We start from the raw sequence: 20,195 nt of genomic DNA, 5'->3' as shown, positions 1-20,195 counted from the left end.
TTGGGGACACACACACTGAATACAGTGGGGTGGGGTTTCTGACGTCATCAGAAGAGAGCCTGACTGGCAGCCCAGTAACATGCTGACCATGCGGGTCTTAAGTGTTTATGTTCTCGTGGGATCTGTAACCAGGGGAAACCGATGTGTTGGGTACACGGCAGGCACACTGGTGTAGCTGCACAGCACCTGCCATGCAGGGTGCCGGAGCAAACCAGCAGGGATACATAGAAGAGGGTGCCCTGCATCCGCTGCACCACTGCTAGACTAACAGTGTAGACTGCCTTGGGGTTCAGTCCAAGCCAAATTCAATATCTTCCAGGCCTATCCGGGTGCTGGGCTCCTCTGGGTACAACGAAGACTGTGCTTCATTCTCAGCTCCATCTCCTGAGGAGTAAGGAGAGAACAAATCAGTACTTGGTAAAGCTGCCCTTCTTGCTGAGCGCCGGTCCAGGCCAGCACAGACTCCTTATGTGCACTTAAGACCCACACAGTCAGCATGTTTACTGGGCTGTAGTCATGTGCTCTGATGAGATCAGAAACCCTACCCCACTGTATTGTGTGTGTGTGTATGGATTGTGTGCACGTCCCCTTGTGCAAGGGGAGCACTGGGAACATAAGCCAAAAGCAGGTACCTAAAATGCACACCCAACCCTTGTGTTTTGTGCTAACTGCCCAGACAGCCTGTGCCTGAACACAGCAGTGAGGTTGTGGATGGTCTGTGGTCCAACCCCTACAGAGCCTCCACAGAGCGTTACCTAGTGGAGTGGCTGCAGGCAGCTGACTGTCTCCACCTTCACTAGACTGGGCAAGTGTGGGGTCACTTGCACAGCTTTGGGGTGGCAGTGGCTGGTTTGACTCTCCCTCTGTCAGCTCATCCTCTCCGAGCTCCTGGATGAGGGGGTGTGAAGATGCTGTGCTGGGGTCTTGACTTTGAGTTTCTAAGTCTGTTGTTGCTGTTGGCATACATATGTCTGCGAAAGGCACCCTGGCTGCCTCTGAGGGGTCTTTGGAGACCGCAAATATGTGTGAGAGGGCGCCTGTGGGGCTTATGGGAGTGCCCTCGAACACGGAGAGGGGCAGCTCCTCCAGCTCCAGGTCACTGTCGTCACTCAAGCTGGAGATGGCCTGGATTTTCCGGATGCCTGTGTCCTGGTGAGAGAACAGGAACTGTGTCTGCTTTTCCTGTGGTCACAATACAGGAAAGCACATGTGGGGTAGAGAAGAAGCAGGCTGGTACAGGATGAACACCTCAGCCTGCTTCACTCACCACACTGTCACACCCACCAACACCTGGGTTCTAGCCTCTGCCACACCCACCAACACCTGGGTTCTAGCCTCTGCCACACCCACCAACACCTGGGTTCTAGCCTCTGCCACACCCACCAACACCTGGGTTCTAGCCTCTGCCACACCCACCAACACCTGGGTTCTAGCCTCTGCCACACCCACCAACACCTGGGTTCTAGCCTCTGCCACACCCACCAACACCTGGGTTCTAGCCTCTGCCACACCCACCAACACCTGGGTTCTAGCCTCTGCCACACCCTATAGCCCAGCAACTCTTCAGATTTTGTTCCTGGACAACCTTGGTCCCCCCAGGGCCATGGCCAGTGTGCTTATTTGTGGATATGAGACCTCAAGAAGAGGTCCCCTCTGAAGCCTCTGGGTACAGGTCCAACAGTTGCTTGCTGGCTCCTGGTTATGCCCAGGGAGCGGAGTCGGGTGCCTCACCCGGGTGCTCCTTCCCTCTCTAGCTTTAGTAGATGTTCGGGAGGCGCCCATGGGAACACAGCACACGGCACAATGCTCCCAGCCTCTTTCACACAGCCCCCCAGTAGAACTTGCAATCCCGAGTCGCTGAAATAAGTCCTTGGTGGGGCCAGAGAGCTGATTTCCCCAGTGAGGTGGAAGTGAGCTGCTCTGCTCAGAAGGGCAGATCACTTTCAGGAGAGATGGTTCTAAAGGAAAGGCACCGTGGTGTACTCCTGTGAGCCCAGTACTGGGAGGCTGAGGCAGGTGAGGGCTGCCTCAAGTTGAGGCCATGCTGGGCTTTAGGGAAGGGATGCTGACCTTTGTCTGGTCTTCCACAGACACATCTGTACCATCAACATCTTCCAAGTCAGGCAGGTCCTGAAAGAGTCAGTGACCACATTGTCATCCAAGACGGTGGGAGAAAGTGTCAACAGGAGACAAGGGAACCTCGCCAAGGCCCCTCCACAGCTCCCACCCATGCCCACCAGACCTCGGCATGCTCAAAGCTACACTGGCACTTCAAGTGTGGGTAATGGAAGAGGGTTTGCAGGCGAGGACAGTAAGATGGTAACAGCTTCTTCACTCTGTTCTGTCACAGGGAACCCAAACTCAAAAGTACCTGTTACACATTAGTCTGGGCCTTGTGTACCTCCTGAAAAATCAGAAAACCACACCACCATTTCCTAGATGTGTGGTCTTGGGCAAGTTGCTTAACCTCTGTTTCTCCATTTCTACTCCGTGATGTTGGGATTATCATACCACCTATTTCCGAACACTCAGTCCATGCCAAGCCTCAAGCAAGGCAGCCTGAGACTCCACCACATCTTCACTGTGCCATGGGTGTCCAGATCTCATTTCAAAGCCTAGGCTTTGGGCAGGCAGAGGGAGCCCCAGCTCACATGGGCGTGCTCTGCTTCCCACTGTTACTCCACTGAATTGCAGCTCTTGGGACAATGTGACAGTGTTTGATTTCTCATGCCTTGCATACAGGGAATACACTGTATTGTCCTCCAAATGGGAGGAGCTTTGGGGAGCAGTAACATAGCTGTAACATTGCTGGAAGGACCCTAGAGAATCACACCGTGGTGAACCAACAGGAAGCAGAATGGAGACCAGCCGATGAGGTGGCCAGAACCACCTACCAGACTGTGGGTGTGAGGCCCAGCAGACTCCAGTGATACACTCTAGGGCTGGCCACAGAACTGCTTTACACTGTAATGTCCCTGGAACCTCTAGCGTTGCTCTCACAACCCAGGTGAGGTAAATGGACCAGCCTCCAAATCTGAGTCTGAGTAGGGTGACTGGGGTTAAGCCTTGTTGGCTGTGCTATTCCTGCTCCCTGGGGGACTCCTGATACAGTGAGGGCCACAAACGTATCACCCCACCCTCAGCGAAGCCCACTGCTCACATCGATGAAAAGCTTCTCCTTGGTCTCCAGGGCAATGGCCTCTGTGTCTTCCGTTCTGGCCCCATCAGTAGCTTCCACTGGAGATGTGACCTCTGAAGAAGAGCAGTGAGAAGTTACTGGCCCAGCACTGGTTTCAGATACAAAGGTTAGAGTGTCAAGCTAGCAGTTATTGTGGAAGAACAGACCTTCCGGGAAAGGAAAAGAGAGACAGGAAGAAGCTGGCCCTATTGTGACAGGAGGAGAGTCTTAAGACCACAGAAGCCACCGATCCCAGAGTAGACAGCCTGACTGCCGGCAGGAAAGGGATGTTCTCAGAACAAGTGCTGGTTCCAAAGCCCAGGAGGCCAGCCCTGGTGGAGGCCTCTATGTGAGCCTGCATTGCCTGTCCACCAAGTATATGGCCACCTGCTCTCCAGGGTTAGGGCTGTGACGTTAACACAGCAAGGCTGCCTGGCTGGGCAGAAGTACTGTGAGTCCTCCTCTGCCAGACCCTTCTTGCCAAGTTCCAAAACCTTGTCCCTGTGTGATCTATCCACTCATACTGCCACCTCAGTGGGCACATGGAGGAGTGGCTGAGCCAGGAAGTCCCTCTTGACCAGCAGATCCATTTGTGACATTTGTATAGGAGGCGGTGAGACAGTCCTGTACCTTCAAACACCAGCCACCGAGCATCCATGTGCATAAGGCCATGGGACAAGCAAGACCTTTGCTGAACAGAAACATTTTCCCAGGAGCTCAAAACAACAGGCAGGCTAAGCCTCTGACAATTCGCCTTCCACATGCCCTGAGCTAGAGACAGCGAGCCTTCCCTAGTTGTATAAGCAACAACCAAAGCAAGGCAGGTGCCCAGACAGACGTTTCGGCACAGAACCCTGTCAAAGCCAGAAGAACCATAGCGTACCTGATAAGCATGCATGGCGGGGCACCGAAAACAGGTTTCTCTGGTGGCTGTGGCTCTCCAGGACATACCCTGCCTGCACCCTCTCACCACCCACAATCACCCACCCACCCAACTTGGCTCCTGCCTCTCTTGCTGCACACACAGCCTGGGATACCTGAGCTCCCTGCCTCTCCTCTCTAGACTGCCCTTGCACGCCTCCCGCTGCACTGTCCTGTATTTCCTGCCTCTCTCAAGCCTGAGAAGCCTGAGTCCCCACACTGGAACCACTAACCCTAAGGTCCTGGGAACAGCCAGAAGTCCTCCTGCCCCCACTCCCCAAGCTCACACCTCCTGTAAAGGACTTGGATATTCAGGGCTTTTTGAAGGTGTGGCAGAATAAAGACGTATGGCTGTTCTTAGTTCAGAATGTTGGCGTTTGGCTGTGTGGACTCGAGACTGAAAGAAAGCCCAGCTGGGTGGGTTGCTTAGGCTCTACCCTGGCCCAGGCCCCTTCACTTGCACGGCAATTCCTGCAGCCCTGGCACCCATTCCTTTACAACCCCTAGTGAGAACACAGCACTTCCAGACTACTTTAAGTGGCAGGGCCTGCTTTCTGGGCCAGACCTCACACTCTGTCAGGTTGGGGCTCTAACTACAGCCTAGAGCCATCTGAGAGGGAAGCCTACAGCAAAGGACTTATAGGTTAGACGTGTAGGTTAGACGGGCCTGAGGGCCTGTCCGTGAGGGGCTGTCTTGATTGGTATGAGAGGATGCAGTCCACTTTCCAAAGCACCACTCCCTGGGCAGGCAGCCCTGAGCAGTATAAGAAAGGTAGATGAGCATGGGCCAGGGCCAGAGCCAGCAAGCAGTGTTCCTCTGTATTTCCTGCTGGAGTTCCTACCCTGACATCCTCAGGAATGACGTGACTTGGAAGTGAAAGCTGAGTAAACCCTTTCCCTCTCTCTTTGATTTTGGTAAGAGTGTTTTACCACAGCAACAAAAAGCAAAGTAGAACACGGTCTCCTTCTAGGACCTGGGGCTCATGGATAGGTTGGCTGGCCAGAGAGTTCCAGAGATCTACCTGTCTGTCTCTCCAGCTCTACATTTTTAATGAGTCTAACATTTACAATGAAAGCTGCTCTCTGGGCTGTGGGGCCAGAGCAGGTCCTGAGTGCTTGTTTGGTAGCACCATTCCTTTTGTGTCAAAACACACTTGTTGTGTACAAGGTCAGGGGCCATAGCTATGTACGGGGTCAGGGGCCATATCTGTGTGCAGGGTAGGGGTCATACCTGTACAGGGTCAGGGGCCATACCTGTGCAGGGTCAGGGGCCACAGCTGTGCAGAGTCAGGGGCTGTCCTCTTTGGTCTCAGCTGCCTTACCTTCAGGGGTGACCACCACAGGTGTCTGGGTGTGAGCCAGGTTCCCGGACAGGTCTGCATCTTCCACTGCTCTATTCCCCACCACCACAGACAGCTCCTCTCCTTCTCCTGGCTTCTCTGGAAACAGTTCATCTTTGGCCTCAAAGCTCTCTTTCACAAACGACTCCATCTTCTGCTGGGTTTCCCCCTTGGGAGGCTTTTCCTGAGCCTCTGGGCTAGTGGGGATACTCTTTTCACTCTCTGGCAGAGGTGTCTCCCCTAGAGAGGAAAAGTCCAGAGTTGAGGTTGGAGCTCTGCCTAAGGTTTGGCTGGTACAAGGATGAGCTGTTAAGTTGACTGGGGGGAAGTCTTGCTGATAAAGGTCAAAGGTCACAGTGAGTGTGCCTCCAGGGCCACACAGGCTGACAGCTGCTCCCTTGTCCCAGGAAGGATCCAGGAATCTGTGAAAGGCCCTAGCCCTGCCCAACATGTCTATGCCTGCTACACTACACCACACACACCCCCACACACACAGTGATCATAACATTAAAAAATTAAAAACTCATCCCATGAATTTTGGCTTGGGGTAAGACAGAACTTTCAACATGCTTTGAAGGCGTCCTAGGTGTGCCTCTGCCCTTTTGTGCTGTGTCCTCCTGGCAGTCAGAGCCCTCAGCCCCACAACTGTGAGACTACAGGAAACCCTGACTATGATGCCCTTCCTGAAAGCCAGAAGATGTGTCAGATTCCCTAGGGTGGAGTTGTTGATGCTAAGGAGCCCCACGTGGGTGCTGGCCATCGAACCTGGGTCCTCTGGAAGAGCAGCCAGTGCTTAACTGCCGAGCCATCTCTGCAGCGCCCAGGGTCTAATTCTTTATGCAAAACCTGCACACACTCATTTTATTAACATGCACATCAGTTTTCCTCATTAAATGAGAGAACTGCATGTCCACCAAAGAACCGTTCTCACACTAATTTCTCTGATCCATCTGCAGTAAATGTCTGACCTTTGTATGGTTCCTAGACCATACACCAGGGTCATGTGAAAAGGGTCACACTCTGCAGCTATGGGCTGGGGCGCACCTCTGTCTCTTGCCTTCTTCCGTTCCTCGGCCCGCCGCTTGATCATGGCCAAGGCTTCCAGGCTGTCTGTTATCTTCTTGTGTTCCCTGCTCTCCCACTGGTGACGCTCTTCCTTCTCGGCAGCATACCCGCCTCGGGCCCAGGCCTCTGCACACGCCCTGGGGAAGGACAGAGGACAGAACTGGGGGCTGGGTGTGGGCACATGCTGTCCACACCTGAGCCGTGAGTTCCAGGCCAGCCGAGGAGGTGTGAGACCCTGAGAGGCAGGGGAGTGAGAAGAAGGGATACAGAAGGAGGATATTGAACGGAATTAACTCTTTTAAAGATGTGTTTATATTTCATTTTATGCATATGTATGTATCCCATAAAAATGCAGGTGACATCAGAATCCAGAAGAGGGCTCCTCCTGGAGCTGGAGTTACAGGTAGTTATAATCTGTGTTGGGAACCCAATCAGAGTGGTTTGCAAGAACAGCAAATGTTCTCAACTCTGAGCCATCTCTCTATCAGGTTCCCTACAACTTGTAAATGTTAAAAAAAATTACAAACTTATGCTGTCTGGCCAATGTGTTCGTTCCTTGGCCTTGTGCCTGTCTGTACACACGTGTGCAGATGCACATGTGAATTCATGCATGGAGGCCAGGGCATGACCTTGGTGTCTTTCCCCTTCAGGCACCATTCACCTGTTTTTAGGCAGGGTCTCTCCCTGGGACCTGAAGCCCCCCGAGTAGGCTAGGCTGCTTGGCCAGGGTATTCCAGGAACACTGTCTCCACCTCTCCAGAACTGGGGTGGCAGGGCCTACCACAGTGCCCAGCTCTTCATGTGGGTTCTGGGGCCAAATTTAACTTCTCATGCTTATGAGGGAAGCACTTTACTACTAACTGAGCCATCTCCTCAGCCTCTCAACTCACTCATTTCTTCAGTCAAGAAGCTGGAGATGGTCCAGTGGCTCAGTGGTTAAGAGCGCTTGCTGCTCTTGTAGAATTCAGCACTCCCATTGGGTGGTTCCCAAATGCCTGGAACTCCAGCTCCAGGGATCGAATGCCCTCTTCTGGCCTCACCAGGCAGCTATGTATACATGGTGCTCGCGCGCGCACACACACACACACACACACACACACACACACACACACACACACAGACACACACACACACACACACACACACACACACACAAGTAAATCTTTAAAAAAAATGTTAGAATTCACTTACTAATCTTATGTCAACTTGGTTCCATCAGTTTTAACAAGTGTCCCCAAGGATGCGAGGTGTTCATACCGGGAAACTGCTTTTCCTTCACCCAAAACTGCTTCTTTCGAAAAGTACACTATGGTTTTAATGAGCAGAGGCACAAAGCCAGCATTTCCCAAAGAACAGGGGACAACAGGCAGTGCATAAGGAAAACCTGGCCCCCAGGGAGGTGCCAGTCACAAGCCTGACAAGCCTGCACCTTGCCTCCCACAGATAGAATAAAAATGTGACTTTGGCAAGGATGAGAAAACTCAGATCCTCTCACAATGCTGAAAAGAAAAGAAGACAGTGAGGCCGCTTAGGAAAACCATTTGTGGCCCTTCAGAGGCCCAGCATGAAGTTGCCATCAGGCCTATCACTTCTATTCCTTTACCTTCTCCGAGGGGAGCAAAGCCAAGCCCACACAAGAATGTGCATGCAAATGCCCCCAGAAGCATTATTCACAAGATTTAAAACAAAAACAAACAAAAAAACTGAAGACAAGAGCCAGTGAGATGCCTCAGCAGGGAAAGGAGTTTGCTCCTAAGCCTGATGACCTGAGGTCAGTGTTCAGTCCCCAGGATCTGCACAGTGCAAGCTGACCTCTTCTGGAAGCAGGTAGGCCATGATACACATGCACGCACACACTCGCACGTACACACATACACACACACACACACACACACACACACACGCACGCACACACAGAGTAATTATAAAACAGTAAAGATTTGGAGCTGAAGAGATGGCTCAGTGGTTAAGAGCACTGACTGCTCTTCCAGAGGCCCTGAGTTCAATTCCCAGCAACCACATGGTGGCTCGCAATCATCTGTAATGGGATCTGATGCCCTCTTCTGGAGTGTCTGAAGACAGCGACACCGTACTGGTGTGTATAAAATAATAAATAAGTAAATCTTTAAATAAAAAAAAAAAGACTCTGTGGGCAAGCACCCATTCCAGTGGTGGGCAGTGAAGGTGCCACTAATGGGTCCGACAGGATTTACAGATGTGAGAGAATGCTCAGAAATCAGGAAACCTGAAAGTCAAACGAGTGTTGATAACAAGCAATCAAATGCACGCAGCGCTGGCCCTTTCTTACCTGTCCTTGGGGAAAACCGGCCTGTCGTCCAGATAAGTCAAGTGCTTCAGTCGGACAGTGACCGTCCTGCGGTAGTTAGGGATGTGTTTGGTCACTGGGTTCCCCATCAGGTTCAGCACACGCTACAAAGCAACATGCAGGGCCAAACTGATTATCAAAGCCAGCCAATCAGGGCCTGTGGGTAAGGGCACTTGCTGCCAAGGCTGACGACCTCAGTTCAATCCCCAGAACTGACAGGGTAGAAGGAGAGAACCAACTCCTGAACATTGTCCTGTCACCTCTACATGCATTCCCTGCCCAATATATACACACACATAAACACAACATGCAACACACACACACACACACACCCCACAGTGTTTGTAATGATAAAACCCAAGATCATCATATCATGTGCCCTCAGAATAACACCTCAATTAATTTTCCTGAGGAAAACAAAGTCCCATGTGGTGGTGTGGAGACAGGACCATGAGGGGCTCTCCTGTGCTGGGCACTGGAGCTGTACAGACTGCTCAGCCGCCCACTTATCCACCGGGAAGGTTCCGCCGGAGCTGCACTGGAGAGCATCCCCAAAGCCCTCCTCAGCTCAGTGCTTCTGTTAGCTTTATTCATTTCCCAACCTCTCTTACTGAAGCACACTTCGATCTAATGGTTTCTGGTTCTTCCTACCTGAGACACATTGCAAGAAAATATTTGAAGGGCAACAGATAAGAATCAAAGCCTGAGGGAGGACTGGCTTAGTTAGCTCCTTGAGACCTTGTTCTCTAAACATAGAAACATTAACAAAACACACAAAGAGGCACGGCTGGGTTGGATGTACAGGGCGCTGGAGAGGACTTTCCCACTGGGTGCCAGATCCCCTGGGGGTCAGAATACAGTAAGGAAAGTTGACCCAGCAATGGCAGTGCCCCTCTCCCCTGGCCAGATGTGTACCTTCTGATCTCTGCCTGAGGAGGCTCAGTGGGCTAATAATCATTTTGGAGTCTGTTTGCTTGATCACACCAGATATTTTCATATCTACACTGGCTTATATTGCTGGGGAAATATATTCATATTAGATGCAAATGAATTAGCTTTGAACTTGCCATGCGTTTCAGTATCCCATTATTGTGAACAGACACCGTGACCATGCAACTCTTATAAAGAAGAGCATTTAACTTGGGCTCGCTTATAATCTCAGAGGTTTCGTCCATTGTCACTATGGCATCATGCAGGCAGACATGGTGCTGGAGAGTTCTACATCTGGATAGAGACACTGGGCCCGACATGAGCATTTGAAACCCCAAAGCCCACCAACGAGACCAAGGCTACTCCAAGAAGGCCATGCCTGCTAGTCCCCGTGAAGCAGTGCCACTCCCTAATGATCAAGCACTCAAATACACACGCCTGTGGGAGCCCAGCAAGGTTCTCAACAGGAAGCAGAAGTATTCCAGATGTAGGTGAGAAGGACTGCATTGTACTGGGGAAGGGGGTGGGGGATACAGCATCCCAAAAAATGGTCAGGTGACCAGTTTTAACTGGTGTCAGGGTGCACCTATGTTCCCAGCACTTGAAACACAAAGTCAGGAGAAGTCAAGGTCATTCTCCCCAACACAGAGAGTTTAAGGCCAGTCTCAGCTACATGAAACTCATCTCAAAACCCAAAACAGCAGCCTCCAGTGCTAGCAGAGTGATCAGGACGAAGCTAGAGCTATGTGAGATTGGCATCCGGTTATGCAGCGTTCACTGGTACCCGGGGTGTGAGAGATTCCATCCAGAAAAGTTATGTGGAGCTGAAGAAGGCGAATGCTGGCCTGCCCATTCTAATCTGAGAACGTTTGGAGGTGTAGCCCAAGCTCTGGTCCCACTACACTTTCAGCCAAGAGAAGAATGTGTCTCTGAAAATCTGAGCACTGATGAGGTGACTGGAACCATGGAGAATGTGCTAAGTGACAAAGCCTGAAGTGTCTTCACAGAGGACAGTGGCAAGAGCACATGGAACCCGGCTCTATTGGACTGAAGACGGTGTAGGGAAACATGCTCTTCTGTTCCTCAGAAAGCTTATGCTGTCCAGCATTGCTTCAGAAAAACAACAAGACTGAAGTGTCCTTGTTGTCCCATTTCCCCTCTGCCAGCCCCCAGGTTTCCTCCTCAGTACCTCAGAATGTGATTATATTTGCAGACATGATCATTGACAAGGTAACAGAGGGAGGTTGTTAGGCCCCAACTGCCTGACTGGAATCCTTGTAAGAGGAGACGGTGTGTAAAGAACAGAGAGAGAGAGAGAGAGAGAGAGAGAGAGAGAGAGAGAGAGAGAGAGAGAGAGAGAATGAAAGCAAAGACTGACTTAGACCTGACACTACAGTGATACAAACAGAGCAAAGCCTCATAGGTTCTAGCAGAAGTGGTGAGGATCTCAACACACTGTGAAATAACCAGAACCCGTTCTGTCCAGGTGTGTGTGTGTGTGTGTGTGTGTGTGTGTGTGTGTGTGTGTGTGTGTGTGTGTGTGAGATTTAGTAGATACTTCCTAGGAACTATCAAATATAGCCACTGCGATGTTTTAAATAGAAGGAAACTTCCTACCAGGTGTCATCTGCCGTTTGAGAAACCAAGTTAAAAGCACTGTTCTGCAGCTTTTTCTCCCAGCTTGAAATATCCCCACAGGATAGGGGTTGGGGATTTAGCTCAGTGGTAGAGCGCTTGCCTGGGAAGCGCAAGGCCCTGGGTTCGGTCCCCAGCTCCGAAAAAAAAAAAAAAAAAAAGAAATATCCCCACAGGGGATACAGGTGGGGCTCAAAAGACCTAAGGAAACATAAAGGCACAAGAAGTAAACAAAACTAAAACTCCTAAGTCTCAGAAAGCTGAAACTTAAAGGGCCCAGGTCTTGGCTATCTGCTGAGGTTGTGTGGAAGATCCTCAGGTCCAGCTGAGAGCAGCCTGCAAGCCATCAGGGAAAGCAGCTCTCAGGAGTGTCACCATGCTGCCCAGCGATACAGGCTTTGAGTCACCCATGCTCCTGTAGGCAACCCCACTTAACTAGGGTTTACTAGGATTTAAGTGGAGTCTGCTCTCTGACAGTGCCCCATTAAGGACATCCAGATAGTTGTTCAAGTCCTCCCGGGGGGGGGGGGGGGGGGCGGGAGTCACATAACTATTAAAAGGGAAAAGGAAGGGACGGAGGGAGGGAGGGAGGGGAAGGGAAGGGAAAGAAGGAGGGTGATGTTTCTGAAGCATACCCTGAAGCACACGGTCTGTGGCATGTACTTACCAGACAGGGCATGGTCTCAAGCACGCTCAGGATCTCGGGGTCACTCAGCGAGTTGTGGGAGAGGTCGAGGACACAGAGTTGCAGACACTCCCTGAGGTGCTCAATGTCTGCCACGGTCTCCAGGCGGTTGTGGGCCATTTGCAGAGTGTTAAGGACCGGCAGACAGGCTGGAGGGGAGGCGGCACAGGTGAGCATGTGTGTCACCTGCTCCCGGCCCACATACTCTCAGCTGGGATGCGGCGGAGCAGGGCTGCTAAACTTACAGAGGTTCTCAATGGTCTTGATGTAGTTGTTGCTCAGGTTGAGGGCGTCCAGCTTCTGGAGCGGCTCCAGGTTTTCGATCTTGTGCAACAGGTTCACTTGCAGGAAGAGGCAGCGCAGCTCGCTCTGGGCCTGCAAATTCTCGATCCTCTGGATGCCGTTGCACTCCAGCCAGAGGCAGCGCAGGCCCGTGTACTCCTCCAGGTTCTCAATGCGGTCAAAGCCTGGCAGGGAGGGGCTGGTGAGGCTCCGGTCTCTGCAATTCTCATGTTGGAGAACATTACCTCCAGGGTGTTAAGAGAAGGAGCCTTGTGTGGGTGGGGGTGTCTGTGGGAGGAGTTTATGACGGTGAGGCCTGCGCAATGAGAGACTGCCTGGCAGAGTGGCACACAACAATGATCTCAGCTCCCTTTGAGGCTATCACAAGTTCAAGACCACCTTGGGCTGTAGACTGAGGTCACAGACAGAAGTCTCCATCCATGACTTTTTTTTTTTTTTTTGAGTCTGGGTGTCTCTATGTCAGTGGTTCTAAACCTTCCTAATGCTGAGACCCTTTAACACTGTTCCTCATGTTGTGGTGACCCCCAACCATAAAATTATTTTCTTGCTACTCCATAAGTTATAATTTTGCTACCTTATGAATTGTAAATTAAATACATGTGTTTTCCAATGGTCTTGGTCTACCTCTGTGAAAGGGTCACTTGACACTCCCAAATGGATTGAGAACCATTGCTGCATGTAGTCCTGCTATTCTGGAACTTGCTATGTAGACCAGGCTGGCCTAGAATTCAGGGAAATCTGACTACCTCTGCCTCCCAAGTGCTGGGATTAAAGGTATGTGCCAGCATGCACAGCTAGTAACAGCTTTTCTCTGCAAAGCCACCCGCCCCCCATTTTTTTACTTCTAGCATGGGAGACTGAACTCAAGGCCTCAGGCCTGGTGTGAACCACATCTAAGCCTTCTTATCTTCGTCACCGCTGAGCTAGTCTTTGTGCCTCTGTGTGTCTTCTTCCTGCTTTCTGACATTGGTCTCTCTTTCTCTGGCCCACCTTCCAGTTCTGACCCATGCTGCCCCCTCACTAGAAAAAGCCCATCTGCTCCCTCAGTTCCTCCAGCAGCAGTCTCAAGTCAGCCTCTCTCTTTTGTTCCTGCCACCTACCAGCAGCTGGGGTCCCTGTGACATCCTTATCACTAAGTCCTGCTGTTAATCTTTTCTCTCCTTGACCTCTCAAAGGTCTCTGCCCCATTTTCCCATTCTGACCTTGCACCAACCCCCCAACCTTATCACAGGCCCTTGTGTTGATACAAAAAGAAGAGGGTGGCCCTGAGATGACAGATAAGGCAGAAACCTGGCATGTGTCACTTCTGGTATTGGGATCCCTATTCCCATCTTGTTCTTTCTCTTGGCAGCTTGCACTAGGTTGAGCTAGCAGTCAGTGAGAGGCTTGCATGGTGGGGAACTGAGGTTGTGGCTCATGGCTGCTTTCCAGCCTCAGCCCAGGTTTCAGGTAATTGAGGGCACTTGGCAATTTCACCATACCTCAAGAGGGACCCCAAGCCAGAACTACCCAGCTAATCACCCACAGATCACCATCGTTCTTCAGAACCTATGTAAGATAATGTGTTGGAAGTTGCTGCGTTTCAGGGTGACTTATTAGCTAGTGACATATAACTAAGTTATATGTCTTTCTCAGTCTAAATCCACCAGCCTGACATACTGGCTCCTCTTCCTCCCTCTCCCTCAGTCTCTGCCCCTCCAGGATCTGTTGTTCTAACCACGGCTATGCTCAGATGCCAGTTGGGGATTTCAGAGAGGGCAGAAGTGAGGAGACAGGTAGAGCGTCCTTCCAAACTCTAAGGCCTGAGTACTCCTGAGCCTGGTGTGCCTCCCTGCACAGCATCCTCCTCCCTATGGCTGCTCACTCAGGACCGTGCCACCTTACAGGACTCCTAAACCATCCTTGCTACATCCACCTCTGGATTCCCAGCACCGAGAAAGTCCCATGCATGGAAGGCTCTCGGGAAAGATCTCCTAAATAAATTCACAGACAAATAGATGAGAGACAAGAGCAGGTCAGCCTTCACTCTGCGCCCCAACAGAGAGCTGGAGATCCTGGTCATCACTGGTCAGAATGGTCCTAGCTCAGCTGCAGATGTGGAGCTGGACACCAAGCCCAAGTCCCTAGGATGCCATCCTCTGTACCTCTGCACTCAGAGAGGACCAAAGACTCTCATCCCCTGTCTTCTAACTTAATTGTCTGTCCTTCACAATACACCTATCCCAAGTCCATGGTTCACAACTGCCCCTACTGCTATAAAACAAATGTCCAGTCCTGAGGCAGCTGTGCTGACTGGAGCCTGAACTGCCAGCATGTAGGAGATTGAGGCAAGGCCACAAGTTCAAGACTAGCATGGCCATTATAACAAACTCCTACTTGCACCTCCCCCCACCCCACACACACAGAGACAGAGACAGACAGGGACAGAGAGACAAAGAGATTGTGATTAAATTAACTAGTTATGTGCCTTGTGGCACAGGCCTGGAATCCCTGCTACTCGGTTGAGTGAGGCAGGAGGATGAGGTGAGAAGTAAGTTCAAGGCCAGCGGGGCAGTCTGGTGAGCCTTCAATACAAAGGGGAAGGTGGGCCAGCTGGGGTTGTATCTGGGGCAGTGCGCTTGCTTGGCATGTTTGAGGCTCTGGGTTCCATCCCCTATTTTGCAAGGAAAAAGAAAAATCAAGCAACCGAAGAAGGGGGGCGGCTCCTCTGTACTCCGATGGCCCCTCTGGGACCTGGGTTAAGACCAGGTCACTGACGTAGTGTCTGAGCATAAAGATGACCTCTGCAAGCCACCGACCCCCCTCTCTGCCAGACACTGGTTAGGGGCTCGCCTGGGACTCACCCTTAAAGTGCAAATACAGGGTGTCGTTCAGGGCCGGGGTGACGTACAGCTTGTGCTGCTTACAGAGCTTTTGGAGGAACTGCTTCGTCATCCTGAGAAAGCAAAACACAAGATGCTCACTTCAGCCTGCCCTCTGCGGAAAACAGTTCAAGGTTTGCATTCGGTTCGCTTTGGTTTGGAGACAGGGTCTCCTTCAGGAGCCCAGGTCAGGCCAGGTCAGCTGGGAACTCACTAGGGAACCCAGGCTGGCCTCCAGATTGTGGTTCTCTTGCCTCTGCCATGGCTGGGATTGCTACCGTGAACCATGGCGCCTGCTTAGGCTCTTTCCTACGTGCGTTCTGTCTAAAGTTCTGAATCTGAAGCCTCACATTGGGTCTCCTCCTTCTCCCATTTCCTTTGGTCTGACTCTGTGTGTTTGTGTGTGTGTGTGTGTGTGTGTGTGTGTGTGTGTATGTGTGCGCGCGAGCGCGCGTGCAAAAGGTCACACGGAGGCCAGAGGTGACATCAGCCACCTTCCTCTGTCATATCTGCCATAGCTTTTGAACTATGAACTATGAACTATGAACTATGAACTCACTCTCTCTTTGAACCTGGAGACTACTGATTCGGGTAGACTGGCTGCCGAGTGAGGACCAGGCCTCCCGCCTGGCTCAGCCTTCCCTCTATTACAGATGTAGAGAGAGGTGCCTGGGTGTTTGCATGGGCACTGGGGATTCTGATTTAAGTCCTTATCCACACATCCCAGCACCCTCTCCTCCTTTTTTTTTTTTTTTTTTATAGCTCTTAGGACTTCACCCAATATCGTTGCTTTCAGCATTTTAAAAAGCCTGCCCTGTCTGGCTAATGGAAACACTTGGAGCAGTGTCATCAGCAAGACTGGTGTGAGCCAGGCGCGGTACCTGCACCTCTGTTTGCTTCTTTTAATCTGCACTGGTGCTGTGCTTGCCTGCAGTCTGTGTGAGGGTGCTGGATCCCCTGGAAATGGAGCACAGACAGCAGTGAGCTTCCGTGTTGGTGCTGGGAATTGAACCAGGGTCCTGTGGAACAGCAGCCATGGCTCTTAATCACTGAGCCATCTCTCCAGCCCCAGTGGTGCACAATTGTAATGCCAACACCCAGGAGACTGAGGCAGGAGGTTCACGAGGTTGAAGTCCAGCCTGGGCTATAGAGTGAGACCCTGTCTGTCTCAATATAGGGGCAGGGGAGATGACAAGATGTCTCAGTGGGTGAAATCAAAGCCTGAAGACTGAGCTTGACCCCCTGGACTCTGCAGATTGTCTCCTGACCTCCATGTGTGTGCCATGGCGCATGTCTGTGCACGCTTGTTCTCGTATTCTTCCCTGACATTAGTGATGAATGCATTTTCCCAAAACAGAACTAGGGTCCATGTGGCGACATGATAAGATGGCTCAGTGGTTAAGAGTGTTTGCTGCTAGGGCTGGGGATTTAGCTCAGTGGTAGAGCGCTTACCTAGGAAGCACAAGGCCCTGGGTTCGGTCCCCAGCTCCGAAAAAAAGAACCAGAAAAAAAAAAAGTGTTTGCTGCTCTTGCAGAGGGCATGAGGCGAGTTCCCAGTACTCACTTCAGGCAGCTCCCAGACACTTGTAATTCTAGCTCTGGGGATCCCAACACTCTCTTTTGGTCTCCGTGGCTATCTGCACACACATGCACACATAAGTAAATACAACTAACACACCCTCCTCCTCCTCCTCCTCCTCTTACTCTTAAGGGGCTACTGCTGTTTCTCTCCTGCTCTGGGCAGGCTCCTCAGACACTGTCTGCCCAAGAGGCTGAGTGGCTACTACTGTGTGCCTCCCTTGGCAGCTTGCTTGATGTTCTGCACAACACACCTGGGGCCCCGATCATCTCTGTCATCTCTCGAGTGGGTAAAGAGGCCATCTGACCCATTGTCACCGCTCGGTTGCTGCTGACTTTGGCAGGATGTTGTACAAGGACCCACACATGTTTCCTTGGTCTCATTAATTTCTGTAAAATAAAAAATGTGTCAGTCTGTAAAGATCAAAAAATTCAAGGACAGGTATGGTAATTCCAGTACCCAGGAGGGCTGAGGAAGGAGAATCTCCTCTCCATTGGGTTTTGGGTTTGACGTCAGCCTGGGCTACATAGTGAGACACCAAAATAAAGCGAAAAACAAACCTGGGCTCTCGTGTTTTTGATTTTTGTAAACAGGAACTTGTGCTTTTGTGGAACTAGTTTTCATACCCACATATGTTCCTGAAAATGACCTCTACTGATGGATGGAGCTGCTGGCACACTGCTTTCAAGTCAGGAGAAGAACTCTTTGGGTTCTGCAAACAATCCCTTAAAGACAGTCGCATCGCTAAAAGATTACAGCTGTTACAAACAACACAGAGTGAACATCTCTGTCCACATTTTATGCTCTCCTGTGCAGTTTTTAGAGAGGATCAGCCTAAAAGTGACATTTACAAAGTCATTAAGAACGTTGTAATGGGGCTGGAGAGATGGCTCAGTGGTTAAGAGCCCTGACTACTCTTCCAGAGGTCCTGAGTTCAATTCCCAGCAACCACATGGTGGCTCACAACCATCTGTAAAGAGATCTGATGCCCTCTTCTGGTGTGTCTGAAGACAGCTACAGTGTACTTATATATAATAAATGAATAAATCTAAAAAAAAAAAAAAGAACGTTGTAATGGAGAGATGATGGAGAGATGGCTTAATCATTAAGAGTGCATGTTACTCTCCCAGAGAACCAGAGAATTTAGTTCTCAGCACCTACGAGGCAGCTCACGACTGCCTCTAACTCCCCATAACTCCACTTCCAGGTGGTCTGATACCTTCTTCTGGCCTTCTTGGGCACCCACACACATCATAGAAACCAGACCCTCAGAAAACAGGAAGCTAAGTAGAGTTGTGCTTAAAGACAATTCTAGTTTAGAAGTTTGTTAAAAATCTGCTCAACAGGACAGGAGTGCATCAAGCCCGTGTCTCTTACCAGGGACAGCATGATACCACTGGACAGGGGGAGTGACCTTGACTGAGAGCTACCCAGAAGGGCAGCTCTGGGACAGGACAGGATCTCTGTCTCTCCCCACTTTGGTTTAGATTGCCATGACTTAGTCTGCTGTGTAAATCCTCCCATTTGGGGCTGGAGAGATGGCTCAGTGGTTAAGAGCACTGACTGCTCTTCCAGAGGTCATGAGTTCAATTCCCAGCAACCACAACCATCTGCAATGAGATCTGGTGCCCTCTTCTGCTTTTTTTTTTTTTTTTTTTTCTTTTCTTTTTTTTCCGGAGCTGGGGACCAAACCCAGGGCCTGGTGCCCTCTTCTGGCCTGCAGTCACATATGCAGGCAGAATGCTGTACATAAAATAAATAAATCTTTAAAAAAAAATCCTCCCATTTGGTGGATGGGAGCACCTATGGTTTCCCCATCTGTAAACATGTTGTTCAAAGTGTAACTTAGGGATGGCAACATAAAAACAACTCAGAGATAAAAGCACACACAAGAACTCCCTGTGACAGTTCAAAACTGTGTAAAAGAAGCAAGCTTTGTTCTGGGCTGGTCTCTCCTTGGATGTTAGAAACCTATGAACACTATGAGAGACATTTTCCTTATTATTTACTCCATGGGTGTTTGGAGTATATTCTCACCGAGGTGGGGCCTTAATCTGATGCTTTGGCAGACTTTATGTGAAATGTTTTATCTCCTTAACTAAAAATAGGATAAAATACTAATCATTTTCAGGTCATGGGTGTGTGATATGCTGCCTTGTTCTTTGGTCTTTTCCCCCTCAAAGCTGGGTGTGAAAGTGCCACTGGTCCACCAGGGGCAGCAGAGTGTGATGGCTCATTCCTGTGATCACAGCATTCAGAAGGATGAAGCAGGAGGCCCTCCAGTTCAGGGCTAGCCTGGGCTACACAGGAAATTCCAAATTACATCTCCAAAACAAAACCCCAACTCCCTAAAGGAAAAAAAAACTGACAAAAAGAAATATCTTTGTTAGTAGGAAAACAAGCACTTTAGACACATTTAAAGATGTTAATTTAAAAAAATGGTCTATTGAAAAGCACATAATTTAAAAACTACCAGAATGTATGTGCACACGTGGATGTGGAAGTCAGGGTCCAACTTTGGGAGTCAGTTCCTGCCTTCCTTCCGTATGGTTAAGGCAAGATCTCTCATTTCTCTGTGCACTGCATACTTCTACTACCTGTGAGCTTCTGAGCAATTCTGTCCACTCCTCCTGTCTCCCTTTAGCAATGCTGCGGTGCAGATCCTAACCATTGCATTTATGTATTTCTGGGATTCAAACTCAGGTTATGAGGCCTGTGTTGCAAGCACTTTTACCCAGCAAGGCACCTCAAGAAGCTTCAGACAAATGTAACTTCAAGAACTGACAAGCTCTTCTCTGTATTTGTGGGGGTTTGTTGGATGACACTGAGCAGTGTTTGGGGACCGTGTCTTACACTCTTTGCAAACAATTCCCAGGCACAGGAGAGAGCTGATGGATACTCATGGAATAGATAATGGGTGTTCTATATGTACTGGATTGATCATATTAAGAAATAGTGAACGGGTGGGCATATATGTGGGGTGCTGGCTGATCCATGACTGTGTGGATGGGCATGTGTGAGCAGGTTGGCTAGCTGTTCTTGTAGCTGTATGAATGGGTATGTGTGAGGGGTGCTGGTTGCTCCCAGCTGAGTGAATGGGCATGTGTGAGGGACACAAGCCCTCGCTCCCTAGGCTCCCCGGCTCTATGGCACCTTCTTTGCGGACCCCTGGGCCTGCGTCGCCGTGATCGCCTGCGGACTCCTCCAGACTGGGCTCCGCCGCGCTGTCCACCGGCGGCTCTGAGGCTTCGGGGTGCATGCTCGCTCCTTGCCCCGCCACTCCGCTCCAGTACTACAGTCCGCGTCGTTGGCTGTCCAACGCTTCCCCGGTCGCCGCGGCAACCAGCGCGCACGCGCAGTCGGTTACGCCCG

At 50.7% G+C, this 20,195-nt stretch overlaps 1 protein-coding gene and 1 pseudogene across 2 annotated transcripts in view; one reads left to right on the top strand and one right to left on the bottom strand.

Annotated features, from left to right (window-relative positions):
- Nucleotides 1-75: 75 nt before the first annotated feature.
- The window catches only part of Dnaaf1 (dynein, axonemal, assembly factor 1), a 28,611-nt gene continuing 8,491 nt past the window's right edge, over nucleotides 76-20,195 (bottom strand). Inside the window, exons 1-12 of one of the 2 annotated variants that reach the window (NM_001014154.1) lie at nucleotides 19,977-20,145; nucleotides 17,077-17,212; nucleotides 15,227-15,318; nucleotides 12,326-12,547; nucleotides 12,063-12,229; nucleotides 8,813-8,934; nucleotides 6,484-6,641; nucleotides 5,422-5,679; nucleotides 3,161-3,252; nucleotides 2,071-2,130; nucleotides 756-1,149; nucleotides 76-384 (exon numbers count right to left, since the gene is read on the bottom strand). In NM_001014154.1, coding sequence (NP_001014176.1) covers nucleotides 290-384; nucleotides 756-1,149; nucleotides 2,071-2,130; nucleotides 3,161-3,252; nucleotides 5,422-5,679; nucleotides 6,484-6,641; nucleotides 8,813-8,934; nucleotides 12,063-12,229; nucleotides 12,326-12,547; nucleotides 15,227-15,318; nucleotides 17,077-17,212; nucleotides 19,977-20,082 — 1,902 coding nt within the window. In that variant the 5' untranslated portion in view covers nucleotides 20,083-20,145 and the 3' untranslated portion in view covers nucleotides 76-289. Of the gene's footprint in view, nucleotides 385-755; nucleotides 1,150-2,070; nucleotides 2,131-3,160; nucleotides 3,253-5,421; nucleotides 5,680-6,483; nucleotides 6,642-8,812; nucleotides 8,935-12,062; nucleotides 12,230-12,325; nucleotides 12,548-15,226; nucleotides 15,319-17,076; nucleotides 17,213-19,976; nucleotides 20,146-20,195 lie in introns of those variants that run through there. The other variant, XM_087594903.1, reaches the window with a different exon arrangement.
- Nucleotides 10,347-10,826, top strand: Ndufa2-ps3 (NADH:ubiquinone oxidoreductase subunit A2, pseudogene 3; annotated as a pseudogene).

The sequence above is a fragment of the Rattus norvegicus genome, chromosome 19, assembly GCF_021556685.1.
Source record: "Rattus norvegicus strain SHRSP/BbbUtx chromosome 19, alternate assembly SHRSP_T2T, whole genome shotgun sequence".
Classification (NCBI taxonomy): domain Eukaryota; kingdom Metazoa; phylum Chordata; class Mammalia; order Rodentia; family Muridae; genus Rattus; species Rattus norvegicus.
This window is presented reverse-complemented; position numbering and strand designations above follow the sequence as displayed.